Source organism: Ambystoma mexicanum, chromosome 5p, assembly GCF_040938575.1.
Source record: "Ambystoma mexicanum isolate Mex_15411 chromosome 5p, UKY_AmexF1_1, whole genome shotgun sequence".
NCBI lineage: Eukaryota > Metazoa > Chordata > Amphibia > Caudata > Ambystomatidae > Ambystoma > Ambystoma mexicanum.
This window is the reverse complement of record NC_090930.1, coordinates 811876581-811896277: the sequence shown is the minus strand read 5'-3', so window position 1 is coordinate 811896277 and position 19697 is coordinate 811876581. Positions and strand designations below refer to the sequence as shown.

General features: G+C 44.3%; 1 protein-coding gene across 4 annotated transcripts in view; it reads right to left on the bottom strand.

The window, feature by feature from the left end:
• BBS9 (Bardet-Biedl syndrome 9) overlaps positions 1-19697 on the bottom strand; it is a 3505410-nt gene that overhangs the window by 206182 nt on the left and 3279531 nt on the right. For all 4 annotated transcript variants that reach the window (XM_069613236.1, XM_069613237.1, XM_069613239.1 and 1 more), the window contains one exon: positions 18242-18352. In XM_069613236.1, coding sequence (XP_069469337.1) covers positions 18242-18352 — 111 coding nt within the window. The remainder of the gene's footprint in view (positions 1-18241; positions 18353-19697) is intronic.

Genomic DNA, 19697 nt, shown 5'->3' with positions numbered 1-19697 from the left:
ATATGATGTTGTACAGCCCAGCCATCGTCGACAAAAAGTCCGGCTGCACCACAATCCAGTAAGGCTGATACTTCCGGTAGGACCTGGTTTCCAAACTTCAAAGTAACACGTAATACCAACATGTTTGAGGCTGAGGGAGTAATGCCTTGAAAAGTCTGCAAGAGATTAGAGGAACCTAATTTTCTGTCAGGATCCCGGACCGTGGTTCCTCCTACGGCCGGGCGTTGCCCGACTTCCGTGGAGGGGCCACGGTACATTCTTGTACCATATGGGAATTAGAGCCGCAATACATACAAAGACCCTGTAACCTTCTACGAGCCCTCTCGTCTGGTGAAAGGGGACCTCTCCCTGTTGCACCCAACTGCATGGGTTCCTCAGAACTAGATCCCTTATTAGTAGAGACAGGAGCAGAAAAGGTACGAGTGAATCTTCCCTTACGTCTTTCACTACTTCTTTCTTTCAACCTGTAATCTATCTGCATAACTAAAGTAATGAATTCAGTTAGGGATGTTGGGCGAGGCACCCTAGAAATCTCGTCCTTCAACTACTCCGAAAGACCCCTCCTAAACAAAGTAACTTGGGTGTCATCTGACCAATTGGATTCACTAGCAATCTGTCGAAATCTAGTGATATATGTCAATAAGTCCTGACTTCCCTGCCTAAGGTCAAGCAGGTGTTCCTGAGCAGCTATTCTTATCTCTTGCCTTCCAAACATTGACTTTACACTGTTGCAAAAAGCAGGATAGGAATCGAGAATGATGTTGTTAGTCGTAACCAACGGAGTCGCCCAGGCAAGAGCAGGGCCCACCATTTGGGAAATCATGTATCCCACTCGATCGCGATGAGTGTGAAAAAAGGCATTCTTAAAAGAAAACAATCGAACAGGCATCAAGGAACTCTTTGATCTTGTGAGGATTTCAAGGGCCCCGGAGGGACTTCAGAACAATGAGGGACTCTACTTACAGCTGATTGTTGAGCTGCAATTTGAGCGGCCTGTTGCTGATTCTGTTGTGTTTGCCGTAGATTGGCATTCTCCTATTTGAGGTTCTGTACCTCTGCAGTCAAAGACTGTACTGCTGCTAATAACTGTTGAATCTGTTGATCCATGGTAAATAACTTGTAAACCGATACTCAGTTCTAGGCCAATTAGGCGTTGCTTACTGTAAAATCTATTTTCGGAACTTGTCTCTTTCATCAAACTCAAGTATCAATCACACAAGTTGTTACCCACCTCAAGACTTGCTTGGTAACTGGATCCGAAAATGTTGAAGGGAAGACAATGAGGTTCCTCCTAGGGACCCCTATACCTCCGACTCCGAGAGTCAGGACGCACAGGAACCCCCAGGGAAAACCGCCAATGGGGGAAAAAACCCTGTGTCGGGCTGCTAGGGTTCGTAGAGTCCTGAAACCAGCCGGAATAAACTTCCTCTATTCAGGCAAGGAGATGATCGTCAATGGACCCGTAGGAATGGAAACTGGGTAGAATAATACACAATGTGACAGGCTGTTGAATACAAAGGAGTGAAAAGTAAGAGAAATAAGAGTAAACAGAATACACGGATTACCTGGGTCTTATCCGGTCTATCTTAAAGTAAGAACAAGACGAAGCAGGAATTCTGTCCTGATTCTATAGGGCTAAAGAAGGATAAGTTGGTTAACCTTCCAATAGTATGTTACAAACTGTCTTACTACCTAAAAGTGCCTCCCTTACCGTCTTTGTGATTGCAACAAAGAGAAATCCCTGTCCTGTACTTCCGGGCAGAATATCCTACTGATTCCGTGGCTATGGCTGGGGTCGGAACTGCTATTGTAAAGATAACAAAAATAGCAAAGAATAACTAATAAAAGTATCCATCGGAGATGATGAGTAAGTGGAGAGAAACAGACCACTAAGCGTAGTGTACCTGTGGAAATCACAAAAGGAACGAGGAAGATTCGTAATGAAGAAAGAACCTCTGCCTGCAAGCCCGGCGGGGTTTTCTAGCGTAAAATAGGAAAACACAAATAATTAAGAGAACAGCGTTATGAGGGTGGTAGTAAGGAGTAGTGGTTAAGGCAGATGGCGAAACTTACGGAGCGTACAGCTTGTCGTAAAGAGAGAAGCAACGCGTCTTGCGACGGGTTGGGTGTCCGGATATACTGTGCGGAAGTCAGGGGGCGTGGTCAACCTTCGGTTGAGATCTGGAGAGAACGCTAGAGCGTTACAGCCCATTCCGTAGATACCCGGAAGTGTTTGAGCCGTGTTCGAGAGTCGGAAAAACACTGCGGAGACCAAATTAGGTGTAACACTTTGATGCAATTCCACATCCCTCATACCTCAGGTCTCTCCCTCATTGGTTTCATATCTTACCTGTCTTTTCAATATTTCTCTCCTGACATTCGACTTTTTCCTCTTTATTTAAGCATGCTTCTATTCTTCCTATTTTAAAGAAACCGTCCTTGGACCCTTCTCATCCTTTGAATTTCTGACCAATTTCTCTTCTTCCTTCTCTTTCCAAGCTTCTTGAGCATCTTGCTTATTCTCAATTTTCTCCCTTTGTAACTGAAAACTCTATTCTTCCACGCTTTCAGTCTGGATTCTGAAGCCTACATTCTACAGAAACTGATCTCCTTTCTGTTTGTGATTCACTCCTATCAGTATGCTATTCTAAACACTCTTCTCTTCTAATTCTATTGGACTTATCTACTGCTTTTGACATAGTGGATCATACTTTACTCTTGACTTCTCTTTCTTCTTTAGTTTTTGTTGGCTCTGCTCTATCTTGGTTCCGTTCTTACTTATCTAGCCGTACGTACTCGGTATCCTGGGCTGGGACCTCATCTGATACTTTATTCTTTTGCTTGGTGTGCCTCAAGGCTCTGTTCTAGAACCTTTTCTTTTCACTCTTTATACTTCTCTTGCTGCTATTATTTCTTCTTTCGGGATATCTAATCCCTTTTATGCCGATGATACCCAGCTTTTTCTGTCTTTTTCTTCCTTTCTACCTTCCATTCACAATCATCTTACTTCTTGTCTTTCATCTATCAAATCTTGGATGTCTGACCACTTACTTGTGCCAAATGCTACCAAGACGGAAGACCTATTTTCCCCCCGCTAATACTATTCCTCCTACTTCTCCGCCTATTTCTATTTCCTTTGCCCCTTATTTACTTCCTATGTCTAATACTGCTCGTAATCTTGGCCTTTATCTGGACTCTGACTTAGCATTTTCTCATCACATTTCTATAATTTGATGCTCGTGTAGTTTCCGTCTTTTCAATATTCACAAATCTGGGTTTTTTCTTATGTTTGAAGCTACTAAACTTCTAATTTCCTCTCTAATCTTTTCACACCTGTTCTACTGTTCTTCTACTCTCTTTGGACTCCCTGCTTCATGCTTAGCCCTGCTTGAGTCTGTTTTTAATGCTTCTATTTGCTTACTATGCTTCATGATTCTATTTCTTTATCTTTATGCTCACTTGGATGGTTGCCCTTTCATTCTCATCTCAAATTTAATTTCCTCTGTATAGTTTTCAAATCTCTCTATGGTCTTATCTTTCATCTCTTAACTCTTTATCTTCCTTCACACTCTCTTTGCTCTCAGTCTCAATTTCTATTATCTGTTCCATGCCCTCCATTTGCCCAATCTCGTTTCATTCTTTCGCTTTGCTTCCTCCTCTTCACTGGAATGCTCTTACCTTTTCCCTTCATTCTATCCCTCTTTATTAATTATTTTGCACTTCTCTTAAGAACCATCTCTTGCATTCTTGATGAAAGTTTTGGACAATTTTCAACTTTCATTTTATTGTACTTTAAGTGTGTTATGTACAGCGCTTTGGAGTAAAGCGCTATATAAATTCCAAATACAATACAATATATACCAGCATTGCTATGAAACACATTAGCAAGCACCACCCCACCCGCAATCAGCATTCCCCCACCATAGTCTCACATTGAGACGCACATGCTTACGTACACCAACACATGCTTTCTGCACAGGTCCCCATTCACAGACATACACAAGTGAATCCACTTACATGTACCCACCTGTAGTCTTCCTGCTTCATGATGGTGGTGCATACAGGGCTATGCTGTGCTGGATGGGTGCCCTCATGTGTAGAGCTGGAAGGAAAGATCTGCATAGAAGGGTAGATGCCCAGCTTAGTGCGCCTCCAATCACCGAAACCTTCCTATGTGCCTTGGGTATGCTTCAATTTTAGTACATTTAGGCTACTATTTGAGCCCAGCATGTGGAGCCCACATTCCACCAGTCAGCCCTGATGTGAACTGTGCAAGTGAATGGAGATGGCTCACAGGGCAATACCTATTCCACATCTGCACTTCACAAAATGAATGCATGAACAAGACAAGCAATATTAATTCACCTTTCACGGATGGATATTGTCTGTGATAAGTGGTAGCTGAAATGGTGGTGGAGAACTGACCCATCCACACTAAAAGACCAGCCACCACTGCTTCTACTTAGTGTTGCATCATAGGGGGCACCGTAGCACCACCATTCATTTTCACTCTGGGTAGTGCTTTAGCCACTAACACAGGGAGATGAGGATATTGTTATAGATAATATAAATGGAATATGGCATGCACCAAAGGGTTCATACTAAAAAGGCAATGGGAAAATGTGTTGCACCAGGAGGCGGAGCGTGCAAGGGAGTGCAGTGATGATGCGCTCCTCTCGCATGGCAGTGCTCCTTTAGCCATCTAAGCAACCTCAGCAGTCTCTTTGCAAGGGACCTGCGTTTGCAGACTGTTGGGTCTGGCTAATGCTTGTTCAAGCTTGACTCAAAACACAAAACAATGAAATGATGGCAACAATAATGTAACAGGAAAAACAAAACAGAAAAATGTTTAATGCAATGAAAAAGATCCACAGAAGCAGAATGCAAAGCTGCTGCACAGCACTCCAAAGATACCCGACAATGGACCTGCATAAAAACCCCTGCAGATTTAGAAAAAAAAACTTTTCAAAGTAGCAACCCACCTTGTAATTAGCTTAACACTTTCATGGATCTAGCACTTGCTAATATCAGAAGATCCCTTGTAAGTTAACAATAATGTGTTTAGCTGTATGCACTCCTTGATGGCCTCTGGTTCAGATGCCAGTCAATCAGAACTAGGGCTATTGGACAGAGCATTGGAGGGTAACACAAATAGGCATCATGCTAAAATAATCCTGGATGTGGGTGTTCCCTCACAAACAAAAGGAGGCAGCAAAACAACCACACTGCTAAACGGGATTTCTCTTCAGTACAGGGGACACAGGGCACGCTCCTTTCACGTATGGTTTAACATGGTATAGGAAGGAACTTTTTTGAGCAGGTGTGGGAAGAGAGATGGCTTTCCTGATAATATTCTTCTTATGATTTACATCATTTCAATTTCGGTTGCACTGTTCTTTCACTGGGTTTCCAGTTATTAACTTGTATATGTCGGAAATATACAGTTATTGAACCCTCACCCAGGGTTTGAGACTTGATTCATTGTTCCTGAACTTCCCGTGGTACCTGTCCTTGGTATGTTCCCAAACCGTTGAAACACTGAGTCATGTCCTGGGTTTGGCACACTTAGCTTTCTCTTCCCATAGAACCCTGTTGCTGCGTCAGCACATGCTTTCCAGACCCTCTTCCACAGATCCTGCTCCAACATCCAGTTGTATGCTCCTGGGTGTTTTGGTCCTGTGTCCTGTCCTTTGCTGCAATCAGACTTTCTTGCTGCTGTGGGGAGTCCACTGAGGTGGCTGTGTTCCCTGCTGTGCCACAGTCTACTTCACACTATGAACGAGCTTCTCCAGCTCCAACACCCACGAACCAAAGAGGAGCGAGGGGGAAGATCTGTGACACTGCCACCACAGCTAACTTTCCTGTGAACCGGAGCACTCCAGCACCGGTAACTGCAGGTGAAGGAAGGTTGCCCACAGCAGCCCTTCGCTACACCTTCCCAGCTCCAGCTTCTGAAGACGAAAGGAGAAAGAAAGAGTCCATTACATCTGATGAGACAAGAGCCTTTGGCTTTTAAATCCACATCCCATGACTGATATTAAAAACCTAAATCTTGAAACCACTCCTGGTGACAGAAGCCTTTCTAACAGGGTTTGTTTATGGATGTACTCGATGGATCAATTAAGGTCCAGCAGGACACATCTCTGTTTGTGCACAAATGGGAGGGAGGTCCCCACTTCCTTCCTGCACACAATCAGAGAACCTGCTTCTGCACACAGAGAAGGGAAGGGGCCCCCTACCTGACTCTGATTGTAAGTGGGTAAGAGAGGGCCCCCATCCTTCACAATCACACAATCAGAGGTGGTTGAGGCTGCCAATTTGAGGGTGAGGGGGTGGTATGTCAGTACATGGCATTGCACGTTTTAATGAACAACAAGTGTAAACATGATTTATGTTTGCTTTACTCTTGACGACCATTTTGCAATGGCATGGTGTGAGAAACCTGAGGGTGTCTCACTACTGTCTGAACCCGGGGGATCTCCTGCTCAGGTGGCCAGGGCGCGGCCATCGCCCTTGGATCCAGACCCTGGGGTTGGACAAGTGCAGGAGGATCACCTGGGTGAGGGGCCATCGGGGAGTGGGGGTGAGACATCCGATGGCGAGAGACAGTATTCCCCCCTATCCAACACTTCCTCCACTTTTATAGGTTGTTATGAATCCTGTCCCGTTGCCCCCTCCCAAATTCCAACAGGTACAAACATTAAAGGGAGGTGTACGAGAAGAAATATATCCCTATCCGACATGCCCTCAGTCACTATGGGACATTATCGTCTAAAACCCATTTCCCTGCAACCATACATCTGCCCCCTTCATCCTGACACACACTTGCAGGTTTCCCTCCATCATTAGGGAAAACGACAACTACAACTCCCATACTTCTTCCCTATTGCGTTTTTTACTGTGACAAAGAAGAAGAGGAACAGAGCTATGAAGACTGCCCATAGGAACCAATGTACAATGGATTCCTATGGGCAATCTCCATCTTGTCCCATTAATGAGAACAGGCAGATTCAGGCCTCCCTTTCAACCACCCACACCTGAAACTGGTTAAACCTCCCTATCAGTATAAAAGGCAGAGCACAAGAACACACTCTGGGCGAGATGGGGATCCTGGAGGATGCAGAGAAGCCAGAGAGAGACCATTTGAGTTGGAAGGCCTGGAGGAAGGAGGACTACCCAAACACCAAACACTGAACCTGAATGCCCAAAGGAGACTGCAGTGTGGAGAGGAAGAAATAAGCCCAGGAAGCCCGACCAGGGACAGTAGGGTTGCCTGGCAATACTCACTCCGGAGTTCCTCCACTGGGTGAAACAAGACCTTTGAGGGGCAGGTGGTAAGACCCTGACCTGACCCTCCTTGGGCTCCTGCTGCTCCCAACATGAGGGAAATTATGTTTTCGAGGAGCTAGCGAAGGAGGAGAGGAGGATCCATGGTCCGCGCCGCCCGAACAAGAATGACCAAGTTGTGAATCTTGTGAAAATAGGGATCTGAGCCCGAACGAGGGAGACCAAGTTGTGAACATGCTAGAAAAGGGGTCTAAGCCCAGACGAGGAAAATCTGTGGTCCGAGCCGGAAGGAGGGAGACCAATCTTGAACTGGTAAAAGTGAAACCTTGACAAAGGAAAGGAACTTTTGTATTTTATTTGCTGCATCAGGCCCTCTGCATTAAGAGACTGTTATGACTTTGGTGGAAGGCCTGATGCCTATGTGTTGAACTGTTACTTTGTGGCCAAGAAGCTAGAGTGTGTGCAGAGCCTGAACGTGCCTCTTAGTACCGTGCTGAAAACGTGGGGAAGGGAAGCTAACTGCTCAACGATCCTGACACATAATTTCTTGAACACTTTATTTTTACATACATTGTTATCCCAAACTATTTTGTATTTAAAAGTAAGGATTGGCAATAGATTTATTACTATAGGCTCTTTATTTTGACAACTCCACTAGCACGGCGTTATTATTATTTGATGGTCGTAGCTTGCTCCCATCCTTAGATTTAGGTTTAGATAGGCGTTTTACCAACCTATTGAAGTTCAATAAACACACTTGAACTGTGATCACTTGTGTCCGTCTTCACTGCCTTCCTTGCCTTCCTTACAGTGGCAAGAGTGGCCTACTTGGCGGACTAGTCTGTATATAATTTATATCCAGACTGGCCCACCAACATAGACCAGCCTTGCCACATAGTAGCAAAATGGGCATCAAGTGTAAAGCAAGCATGGTTCATGTTTGCTTTACTCTTGATGCCGACTTTGTTATTATGTGTCAGACTTGCCTATGTTGGTGGGCCAAGCCAACCTGTCAATAGGCTTTACTGTACAGTAACACATATATCTAGACTGGCCTACCAATGTATGCGAGCCACCCCACACAATAACAACATGTGCATCAAGAGCAAAGCAATAAAAAGCAAACATGATTCATGTTTGATTTACTTTTGATTCCCATTTTGTTATTATGTGGCAGGACTGGCCTATGTTGGTGGGCCAGTCTGGATGAATTCATTACAGTGGTACAGTAAAAAAAAGCTCCTGTTCACTATTCGTGATTTGAATTTGTTGGATATTTTCCGTGAGTTACCCGACAAAACCAATTGCAAACTGTTATTTTAAAAATGTACCTAGGGTGTGGGGGGGGGGAGAGGGTTAGTATCCCCCGCCCCCTATTCCTGCACTAGAACCTCGCGACTGGTCCATGCTCCATCAGTACGCTCATTTATGCCTCTCCAATTAAAGAATTCACCAGACAACACTGATTGATTGATCATGCTGGGATCTGTCAGTAGGAGGCTAATCAATGCACGATGCAAAGAGATTGTTTCAGACAAGCTACACTCCATCTTGCAAGCAAGGTGCTGCGACTTTACTACAGGAATAGTATTACATCAAAGGAGCATTCCTGAGTGATCCGATGACTGCAACTTAAAGACTAAGTACCACATAGGCTAATGCAGATAACAAAGGGTAGATGTTACTATCCGCCCCTACAACCATCCAATGGATGGCTGTAGTATGCAGCTCTCCATTGTGCCAAGAAAAGAGGTTTCTGCTCAATAAATACCCCAAATGTTATAAATAATAAATAAATAATATAAATGTTATTTTCTTGTCCGTGATGGGGGTCTCAATGGAGGTCTCAATGCACAGCAATGTGTGCACTAAAGTCAGTCTCCAACGCAGTACGAAGTGAACCAACAGTTTGTGGACATTGATTTGTTTTAGTAGGTGAAGGGATCATAGATGTTGGAGATTGAGGGGGAATGCACGGCCTGAGTATTTGGGATTAAGGATGGAAGGAAGGCATGGGTGTTACATCATGGGTGGAGGAGGAAATGGCTGTTACACATTAAACACATGGAGTTTGCATAACAAGTACAATTCCAGTAGTCTTTTTGGGTAGCATCATCAACTTTACTAAGGTGAATTCTCTATTTACGGTGTGCAATGTGCATATCAGTGTTCAGAGACATTGTCTATCAGTTTCTGACACTGCAAATGGTCATCCCTTTCTTCTGCACAGCCATTTTGTGCTGGGCTTCCAGCCCATGTATCATCATCCTCTCCCTCAGTCTGCCAGTGCCATGTCCTCCTCAGCAGGCAGTGGAACATTCCTCATGATGCAAATGTTATGCAGCATCACACAAACAAAGACAATCTTACCAACCTTCTCTGCACTGTACATAAGTGCCCCCCTACCAGTCATGTCGAGGCACCAACATCTTCCCTTTAGAAGTACAAATGTTTGCTCTATGCACAACCTGGTACATCTGTGTTCCTTGCTGTGGGCAGTCTCCTGTGGGATTCCAGAGTTCCTTAATGGGGTGATCAGCCATGGTAGTTGTGGGTAGCCAGTGTCACATGCAAATGAGAGGATATTGAGACACTTGCATTTAGATAATGGTTGTACTTATCTGTACTAAGAGGTGATGGACTTTAACTTAAATTAAAGTAGATACACTCAAATGTAATTGGGGTGCGTTTCTCTTGCATTTGAGGATGCCCAAAGAGTTGTGCCCATACTGCTTTGCAGCATATGTATGACCCCATTTCCTCCAACCCCAAACCTCCCTGCCGATAGCCGTATGTACAATCAGCATATCGTATGTCTCCAGACATCTGTATTCTACTGGAAGTGGTAGGGTGGTTTCCTTTCAGCTTTCATGGGTAACCACCTGGGGAGTTCTTCATCTCTGAGTTGTGGGAGAGGGTGCATTCTAGCAATTGAATGCAATTTCAGCTATACCACCCTAAGCATTCAGGGGCATGTGGTCCCATCAAGCCAATTGCATCATTGTGGAAAGGGCATGGCATGGAGTGTTAGAGAGGCTAGCTGGATCATGCCCTAGGAGGTTTCTGGTTACATGTACATGGTGTAGCTTTGGCACACATCCCACCCATATCTCTCCCCTACCCCTCTAAACCCCCACCCCTGACCGCGTTGACATGCCCAGGAAGGTTCTTGCTGCATGGTGTATTTTTGGCAACCCCCAATTCACTTCCACAAGTTTCTTGTGGATACATGCCCAGGATCCAAGTGTGCTGTCCTCTGTGGATACTCATGTACTAAGGCATGGTGCTGCTCTGTAATACCAGGGATCATGATTTGAAGCAGGGGAACTGGTACAGCAGTGTGTCACAGTAATATCTGTGTCGCAAGTAAATTGTACATTCATAGAATGGTACTCTTTCCTATTGCAAAATGCATGCTCTGATGCCTGAGGTGACACCAATGCCACATGTGTGCAGTCCAAAGCTGCTAATGCATTGGGTAAGTGGGCAGTGGCATAACATTTGGTCTTTGTGGCATGCATTTGTGCAGGAGTGGTGGACAGAGGGATGTGATGGTGCACACGTTTCAGTAGTGTGCCCATCACTTGTCCCAGCACTTTGGAAAATGTTGGCTGTGACATGCCATGCAGCATGCCGATAGTGTGCTGCAAGTGCCTGTGGCAAAAAGGTTCAGGACTGATACTAGCTTTATGTTCAGTGGTATGGCTGTTCATATATGGATCCCACTCTCAGTTTCAGGCTACATGAGGTTGAGGAGGTTTGCTATGGTCTTTCGGTTTAGCCAATAGTCAGTGCACAAGGAGATGGTCTGACTCAGAGAATGGGTAGCCTCATTGCCAACTTTCCTCCATCTTGGTCCTAGTGGCTTCCTTTCTGCTGTAGATATTCTATCTTCTGTAGGTCATGTAAGGAACTCATGGTGGCAACAGTAGAAACAGACACAAGTGATATTAAACTGTAAATGCAGGGTGGAAAAACGTCTAACCTAAACCTAAATCTAAAATGGGAGCAAGCTTCGACCATCAAATGAAAAATAAGGCAGTCCTTGTGGCGTCTTGTCAAAGTAAAAGGCCTATACTAAAAAAAAAACGATTCCTAATTCCTTACAACTAATTACAGAAAGAGTGTGGGATAGGATTTTCAATAAAGAAATACGTTTTCACAAATAATAAGTCAGGATGTTTTTGCCAGGGGGTTTCCCTTCCCCGCGTTTTGAGCACGGGAGAAGGTGAATCTCCTGAGCACAGCACATACTCGAGCCTACAGTTCCGTACCAGCTAGCAGGTTCTTCGATGGTTAAGTCACTTTTCAATAAAAGTCTCTTGACTTCGAGTGCCTGATGTATTCAACAAAACAGACAGACAACAAGTTGCTTTCCAAATAGAGTTTGGGTGATGACTTTTCACCCCTCGATCTCCCTCGGTTGGGCTCGGATCCCAATGACAAGGGGGACAATCCACTTCCCCAGGTCTTACAATACTTCTCACATTCACAAATCTTAATGTCTTTTTAAACAATTCTTCAGTTTTCACCCCTTTTTGTTGGTCTCCCTCTGCCGGGTTCATTCTTGCCAACTTTTGGGTAACAGTTCACTGTAGACATCCCTCGGTCAGGTTCGCTCTTGTCAACATACTGTATTTCGGGACTTTAGACTTTGCCCCCTTTGATAGGCAACCCTCCCCCGGATTCACTCCTGACAACCTTTGCAACACACTGTTCATGTACTACTTTCACCAAACGGGATTCATTTCCCTTTGCTTCACAATCATCTGTCGGTCTAAGACTTTCGACTTTACAGAGGATTGTACAAGACACCTGTATGATCACTTTGACCTCTTTTTGCCTTTTCCCAAGGCCTTCTGGTTACGGTAGTTTCTACCATCGGGTAATCACCCAGAGTTTCCTGCGTGAGCACAAATGTGGTGCCAGGCTCCTCTGTTACTGGTTTTCCCCCTTTTTCATCAATAGCTCTTTAAGCCTTTCACAGTTTAAATTTGCCGTTTGCTATTCTTCATTCAACACATTTCAGTTTCTTATCGACTCTCCTCTCGACTCACCGGTTGTGATAATCCACTTGCTTTCTTTCTCTTTGGAGTCAAGGTTGGTACCACAGAGACAAGTGTCTCTCCCTGGCTTGGTAATCAGCGGGGGAGGGTCTTGTGTACCGTTCACAGCTGCTGCAACACACAGTGGCTATTGTTTGCGGTCTTACAATTCCTTCTGCAGAGGTTTCACAGGCCTGAGTCAGAAAGGGCAAGGTCGCTTCTCTCCTTGTCACCCTCTCAGTATGCACCGTCTTTCTCCTCGTCTTGAACTGCCATGCTGAGTTAGCTCTTGCATTGTGCGGTCTGCCTTGCTCCTTCTGTGCTTTTGTGCTCCACCTTTTATCCCTGTGAGGAAAGGCAAGGGCTGTCAGGTGTGTGTGGTTCTGGTCAATTGCCTGACTTTGCCTGGCCCTTGTATTGGGGCATGTCAGGTGAACGGCTCAGGTGTTAGTCTTATTTTCTGTGGTGCAGAAAAGTGTTCCTGTCAGAAGAGGGGGAAGGGGTTAGAGTGTCAGAGTATCCTACAGATGTGATGGGGAAGAGGTGTTATATGGAATTACAACCCTTATATCAGGAGGATTGGTAAAGTCAGAAGGATGAGATTGGTACATTTTGTGAAACAAACGGGAATGACCGGGATTATTATCGGAAAATGAACGGGGAATTGTGGGAATGGTAATGTATTGTGAAAGTAGACTGGGTGTTCAGGAAAGAATAAGTAGAGGGACGTGGAGAAGAACAATTGGGAGTACTTAGGTAGAAAACCGGAAAATAAGGATTCCGGTAGTTGTGGTTTTTGAGGGCAGCAGGGTTTGGGCTCTTATGGCACTTATCAGATATGGAGGGGTTGTTGCTTTTGGATAAGAGGGATTCAATGGGAGGAAGGGGGCAGATGTACAAAGGCCTCAAGGATTTCGTCCTCCTCTCCTCCTTCCCGGGTATAATACTGCGTCTCACCTGGGGCATTTCCCCGAGCATAACCCCAGGCTCCCCTACCGAGGTGATCCTCCCTCGCTCGTCCACCCCCAAGGTTGGGATCTGAGAGCGTCAGCCCTTCCTGTCGACCTGAATAAGAGATTCTGGATTCTCGAGGTCTACTTGGGAGAATACCCTCAGGTTTCTCCCAGTCAATGTCGAGGAAGAGTCCCTGAATGTCATAGTTTGCAACTGCCAGGGGCTGCATGGTGCTTGGAAGTGTGTTTGGGAAGGTGTGTACTTACATACACTGTTAGAGGCCATTTTGTGCACATGTGGTTTCATTTTCTTCACCTACATGCATTTACTGCCATCTCCTTGGCAAATGTAAATGAGCCAAGTATTTCAGCGGTATTTGGCCTTGTAATATTGTGTTCGTAATAAGGCCCAGGGTCTTTAAGCAATTGTAAAAGTTTCACCTTACTAACCCACATTCCCTATCATACCAGAGCGTTATAAGTTGGCTGTGAGTTTTCCTGTTTGATTTAACCCCTTTCAGTGCTTAGTCCACGCATTTACATCTTAAATTTAATAGGAAATAATTTTAATCCTCACTCCTTCCTGCACTTTATAGAAACAAAGATGAGTTGTTGCTGGTGATAGCTAAACCTTTCTTTCAAACCTAACTTAAGGAATCCTCGGATAAGCAAATTTGGACATGAAGCTACTTGAGTTTCTTTTAACGTGGATGAGTGATTTCTTTGCACTCCTAGTATGGAAAAGGAATAGAGATAAAAATTTGATTTTTCTTTTAACTAGATCATATGTTCTGGGGGTGGTTCTGGGTGTGGCCAGGAAATAGAAGGGGCTCACATATGGAAACTACCAATTGACTGCTGTAGATCTTTAGACCAAACAATCACTTAGGCACCTTGCGATTGCTTGGATAGGGTGAAGAGACAGGCATCCCTACTTATTGTGACGAGGCTATATTTAGACACTTAAAATGCTGATTGTAACAGTTATCGTATAGCTTTGGTAAATGCCAGCGCTTCCTATCCTGGCATGTCTATTTTTGAAGTTCTGATGGGATCACTATAGGCTGATAAAAAGACATGGATACCTTTGTCTAGACTGCAAATGACCAAGGAAATTGGATGCGCAGGATTCCCAGTTTTCAAAAAGTACCATGAAGCATTTGTCTTGCAACAGTCTTGATACTTGTTTAAAACTACTGTAATGGGGTGGCCCACTACAAATAACCACGCGGACTAGGATACAAGTCCAGGGTGTTTATTATAATACTGGTCCATAGAATGGCTTCTGGATTCAAGGCTCTTTGTGATTTACCAGGGTCTTTAAGGGGGGTTTATCTGCACTTCCCCGGCCTTGTCTCTGCCTTCCTAACCAAAGTGTCCCTAATGGGGTGTTAGTACTACAGCCAGGTGAGCCCTACTGTCTATCGTTATTTCTGGGACTAAGCTTACCCAAGACGGTGGCTACTTGACTCCCTAGGGGTCTTCTAACTCTCCCTCTCCTAGCCCACTTGGTATTCTATGAATTTAAAGGATGGTGCCTTCTTTCACCCGGTGTCGCTATAACTTCTCTCACACCCACTCATAACTGACCCTGCACTATACCAGTCTCAAAATACTCTCCTCCCACTGTACTACTGTCCCTCCAAACTCTCACTCTGTCTTTCTACCTCCACCCTTTGATTTGACATCTCCTATTACTTCTCAACTCCTTTACTTACCATTGCAGTCCAAAATAAAGGAATGATCAATCATGGTTTTATAAAAATATGTGCACTTTCATTAAACACACCATGTACAATAATAAATAACTGGAAAACCACTACAAAAAAACCCACTCCTGAGGAAAGAACACAGAATTAGCAAAGATAGTAGATGCAGAACTCTAGGAAACGAATGAGGGGAGAAAGGCAAGAAAAAGCAATAATGTTCTTGAAAAAGGTTATGTACTTCTGAGCAGAAAGGGTTCAACCAGACTTCTTGGTGCTGTGCAAAGATCAGGAGAGCAAAAGTCAGCAAAAGAGGGTCCTGCTGGTTCAAATCTGCTGAACAGGTCTTGAAAGGGTTCCATGTGATAATATCCCTGCAAAGATTTCGGCATAAAAGAATGGCACCTTTTTTTTTGCGGCGTTATCATCCCATGGAAACTGCATGGGTCACCCCTGCAACCTCATTTTTTTTGGGAGGGCGGGGGATACCTCTGCAACTCCTGCTCCCAATTACCCCATACATTATCCCCATAAATAACGTCACCTATGCCGTTTCCCGGCGACTATATGTATGGCAACATTATTTATGGGGATAATATTACCTGATACCCTTGAAACACGCTCCAAGCAGTTCAATGGCAAAACACACAAGATCCCTGCTGTCTTGCCTCTCAGGGCAGGATGACTCCTTTTCTCGGGCTCCCAAACGCGGGGAGGCTGGCATACAACTGCTTGGGTCCTTAAACACAGTAAGGTCCTGGGTACTGATGTGGCTGGCAGAGAGGCGGTCTAGCTCCAGCAGCAGGTCACTTCTTAGGTTGCCGGGACACCCACTCCAGATATTCAGAGACAAGATGGGTCCTTGTTCTTGAGCTCCCAAAAACAGGGGAGGCTGTCACACAACTGCAGGGGTCCTCCAACACAGCTAATAATGTAGCTGGCAGAAACCTGACCTGCCTCTGGCAGAGAGGCAGGTCCTGTTCCAGCAGATGATCATCCCCCGCAATGGTCCATGGGGATGGTTAGCGGAACAGCTTCCTTCACCTCACAACTGGAGGACTCTAGAAAGGACTACTCTCTCAGCAGGGTTCCATTAAATCATCTCACGTGATGATCCAAAGATGCTTCAAGATGATTCAAAGAAGTGGCGGGAGGCCCCTTCTTTTATAGGCAAAGGTCCCTAGGTGATTGGACTAAAGCTAGCTTGCTTTAGGGCTCCAATCCCTGCTCTTGAAATGTGTGAACTTTGCCCTTATGATGTCACATCCAAAGTGCTTAGCTCCAGAGGAAGAGGAGGGGATAGGAAAGAGTGGCAGTGAGAATCAAGATGGCAGAACTCTCCCAAAACTGTACAGATCCCTCTCCGCTTACACTAACTATGCCCCCTTTCTTTCTCAATAGGATAAAGGCCTTTAGTAATGCAGCCCCCTGGTCTGAGGCCTGGTTTTCTGTGAATGGGTGTGCCTCTTGGTTTCTGTGGAGTGGCTGTCCTGGGGGAAAGGGTGTTACCTGCCATTTACAAAAGAACAAAGAGAAGCAATTCCCCAAGGCTACAGTCATGTCAGTGGACAGGTGTGGGCCTTGTCTGGGAGGAATACACATAATGTATTATTTATTTATTTATTAGCATTTGGTTTATAAATAAACCTTTCACTTCACAATTCGAATACTAAAAAGATTCAAATTCATCAATGCACACTATAAAACAAATTCTTAATGGCAGTCAATGAAAAAATTCTCATCATACAAGGTAAATAAAATTCACAAAAAAATGTGATTAATAAAAAACATCTCTCTAACAGCATCCTTGATTAATAAAAAGTCGTCCTTGTCCATATTTTTTTTAATTATGGCTCAGTTATAATAGTTTCTTTTATGTAATTAAAACCAATTTAAAAGCTTCTACACAGGGAGCACCTCCCACGGAAAATTTAACTACAGGTAATGTCAGATTTACATGAAATCCACTTAAAAGCATTGGCCGCCAATCATCAATCTCTAAAATGCTGTGGGATTTTGTAAATCTCTCAAAGAAGAGTCCTTACTTCAGCCAGTTTTTTTACAATCAACCAAGAGGTATCTAATGGTTTCCAATTCTGACGGGAGTTCACAGAATCTGCAAACACAAGCATTCTTTTCTGCTCTACCTCAAATTCCTAACAGCGCTTTAGTCGGCAGCAGATTAAGTCGCATTCTTAATTTCCTCACATAGTTAGGTAGGCAATTAAAAGACTTTGCTTCACTGTTAAAGTTACAAAACGCCTTACAACCACCCCTGCATTTGATCTTGAGTTTCAAATTAGTCTTCGACCCATAATTTATCTTTTTCTGCATCAGTGTTTTGGAGCAGCAACTCTGCTGTAAAACCTACTTCAGCGATGATTTCCAAGCATTCCTTTTCCCATATTGATAGAATAGTATCTCTTGAGTTCCCCATAGCACACTTCAAAAGATAGAAAAGCAATCTGTGATCAGTGGGAAGGCTAAAGATTTCCATTGGGCCACTGCTTTGAGAGATAGCAAGCACAACACATAGTGGGCAGTCTGCATCGGGGTACCTTTCAGAATTTCCAGTGTTCTTTTCCAAAATAGACCTTCTAAAATCTCCCATGTTGTTTTGGAGGTACACAGTGCAATTCCCACCCTATAAGTCAGAGTCGAACAGCCTTCATCTTGTAGAACAGAATTATCGGTAACACAGAGAAATGTCTGGATCGCTAGTGTACTGGCCCCACTTAAGCTGCCAAAGCATCTGCCTTAGTTCCTAACATGTGCGAAATCAAATTGGATGTGGATGTAATAATTATGAGAATACCACCCACCATGACATAACTCAGGTATGACTTATGTTTAAAGATTATTCTGCCACCAAGAGGCAGACCCATAATTATAGGGTTTTTGGAACAGGGGGCATATTTTAAATACATCCCTGGACACTGCAGAGACGTGGCTGTCACTGCAGCTGTCAAATGGGCATCTTTGACCTCTGAACCTGCTCCGTGCCACTGGTAAAACAGGTGTTGTCAATCAGGATACTGATGCAGCAGGTATGCTTTTGGCATGGAGTTTATTACAGGGGAATCTGATTAGCAGATTTCCCATTCAGAGATGAAATTACCCGCATAATTGTATTACCTAATCAAAGTCAAAAAAGTCAGGGCTTCCACACCCTTGCCAGGTGGCAATTAATCACAGTCATATACTCAGCAATTCAGTCTAACGCACTACTTAACACTTTAAGTTCACCCACCTGCATTGGCAGTCTTCCTGGCAAGTTGCCTCTGGTTGGTAAACATTTCCAAGGGGTCCAGCTCTGCCACTCTCTCCTCTTGGTCCGATTCTGGGATAGTAGCGCAGCTGCCTGTTGAAAAGCATGCAGCAAAAATCTCAATATCAGTGCAAAACTTCCAGAAAGCACAAATCTAACTGAATAGCTTCTAGGCACATAAACACTTTGTGATGTGAATTTATTGACAGTGAAAGGGTCTGGAAACTGAAGTCACTCACAGAGAGTCAAACCACAAAGTGTGGATTAGCTCGCCGAACCCAACGAGCTGCAATGCTCCGAAATCTCTACTGACACTATGAACAGGGGCGATGGGCCATAAAGCAAAGTACATTATTTGTTTATTTGCTCCACATGCATATTTGACACCAGGCCCCATGCCATTTCGAAAAAAAGCTATCCAGTCCTGTTGTATTTCTTTGCACTCTGGGAATCGTAGTCCTGTTTTTTTTAATGAAAGAATACAAGACTAGAAGTCCTAGAATGCGGAAAAAAAAAACATGCCAACACTTAGGGCTTTTGTGTAAGCATGGGAAAGTCCTGGGTCTCTAATATCACGGCCTGGCAAATGTTTAATACTTATACACAAGCCAAAACTATTGGCTTTGCCAATGCTTGAGTTCACTAGGACTTGAGTGAAGGACTTCCTTTTGCTTTCAAATCGAGTGGCTGAAGGCAGACCTGGTTAAGACATATGTAATACACTGGTAGCAGGTTTACAGCTACAATTAAGTCATTAACTCGCAGAAGAAGTCTTAGAGAAAACACAGGCAGGCACTTTGATTGCAAAGTTTGATGGTAAGGCTTGACCAAAGCGAGCTCAAAGAGTTCCAATGAGGAGTTGTTTTGGGCTGGGGGGTGGGGTGAGGAGGTCAGGGACTGGGTGGGAATGGCCACAGGGAATAAAATGGCCCTGGGCAAGTAACTAAAAAACAGCTACAAGTACACGCTGTATGTCGCTTCAGCAAACTAAAAACCAAATAGATTAACATCCCTCAACTGGAAGAAAGGATGGTAGCACCCATCACGTGCTGGAGCCACATTTTAATAGTGTTTCGCAGCATCCAGGAACTGGAATGAAATCACGGTATCAATGTAGATGGGCAAACAGATCTATATATGGTATTGAACTGTGTTCATGGACGACTTTCAGTCAGCAACTTTGAGGTAAACCTACTCAATGTTAAACTGTAGCCGTCCAGCCCAGTACTGCTCACAGCACCGTGATGACAAGCAGGGAACAGAGCAATCCACAATAAAGATACTTAATGAAGTGCATAACCTGGAACCCTCCCCATTGTTTCCATTTGCTTCACTTCCTGGAAGAGTCTTACCTCGGTTAGGATTTACAGATTATGAATTTTAATATATACCGTTTGCAGGTTACAATGATTTACCGAAGGTGCACATAAAACCGCAC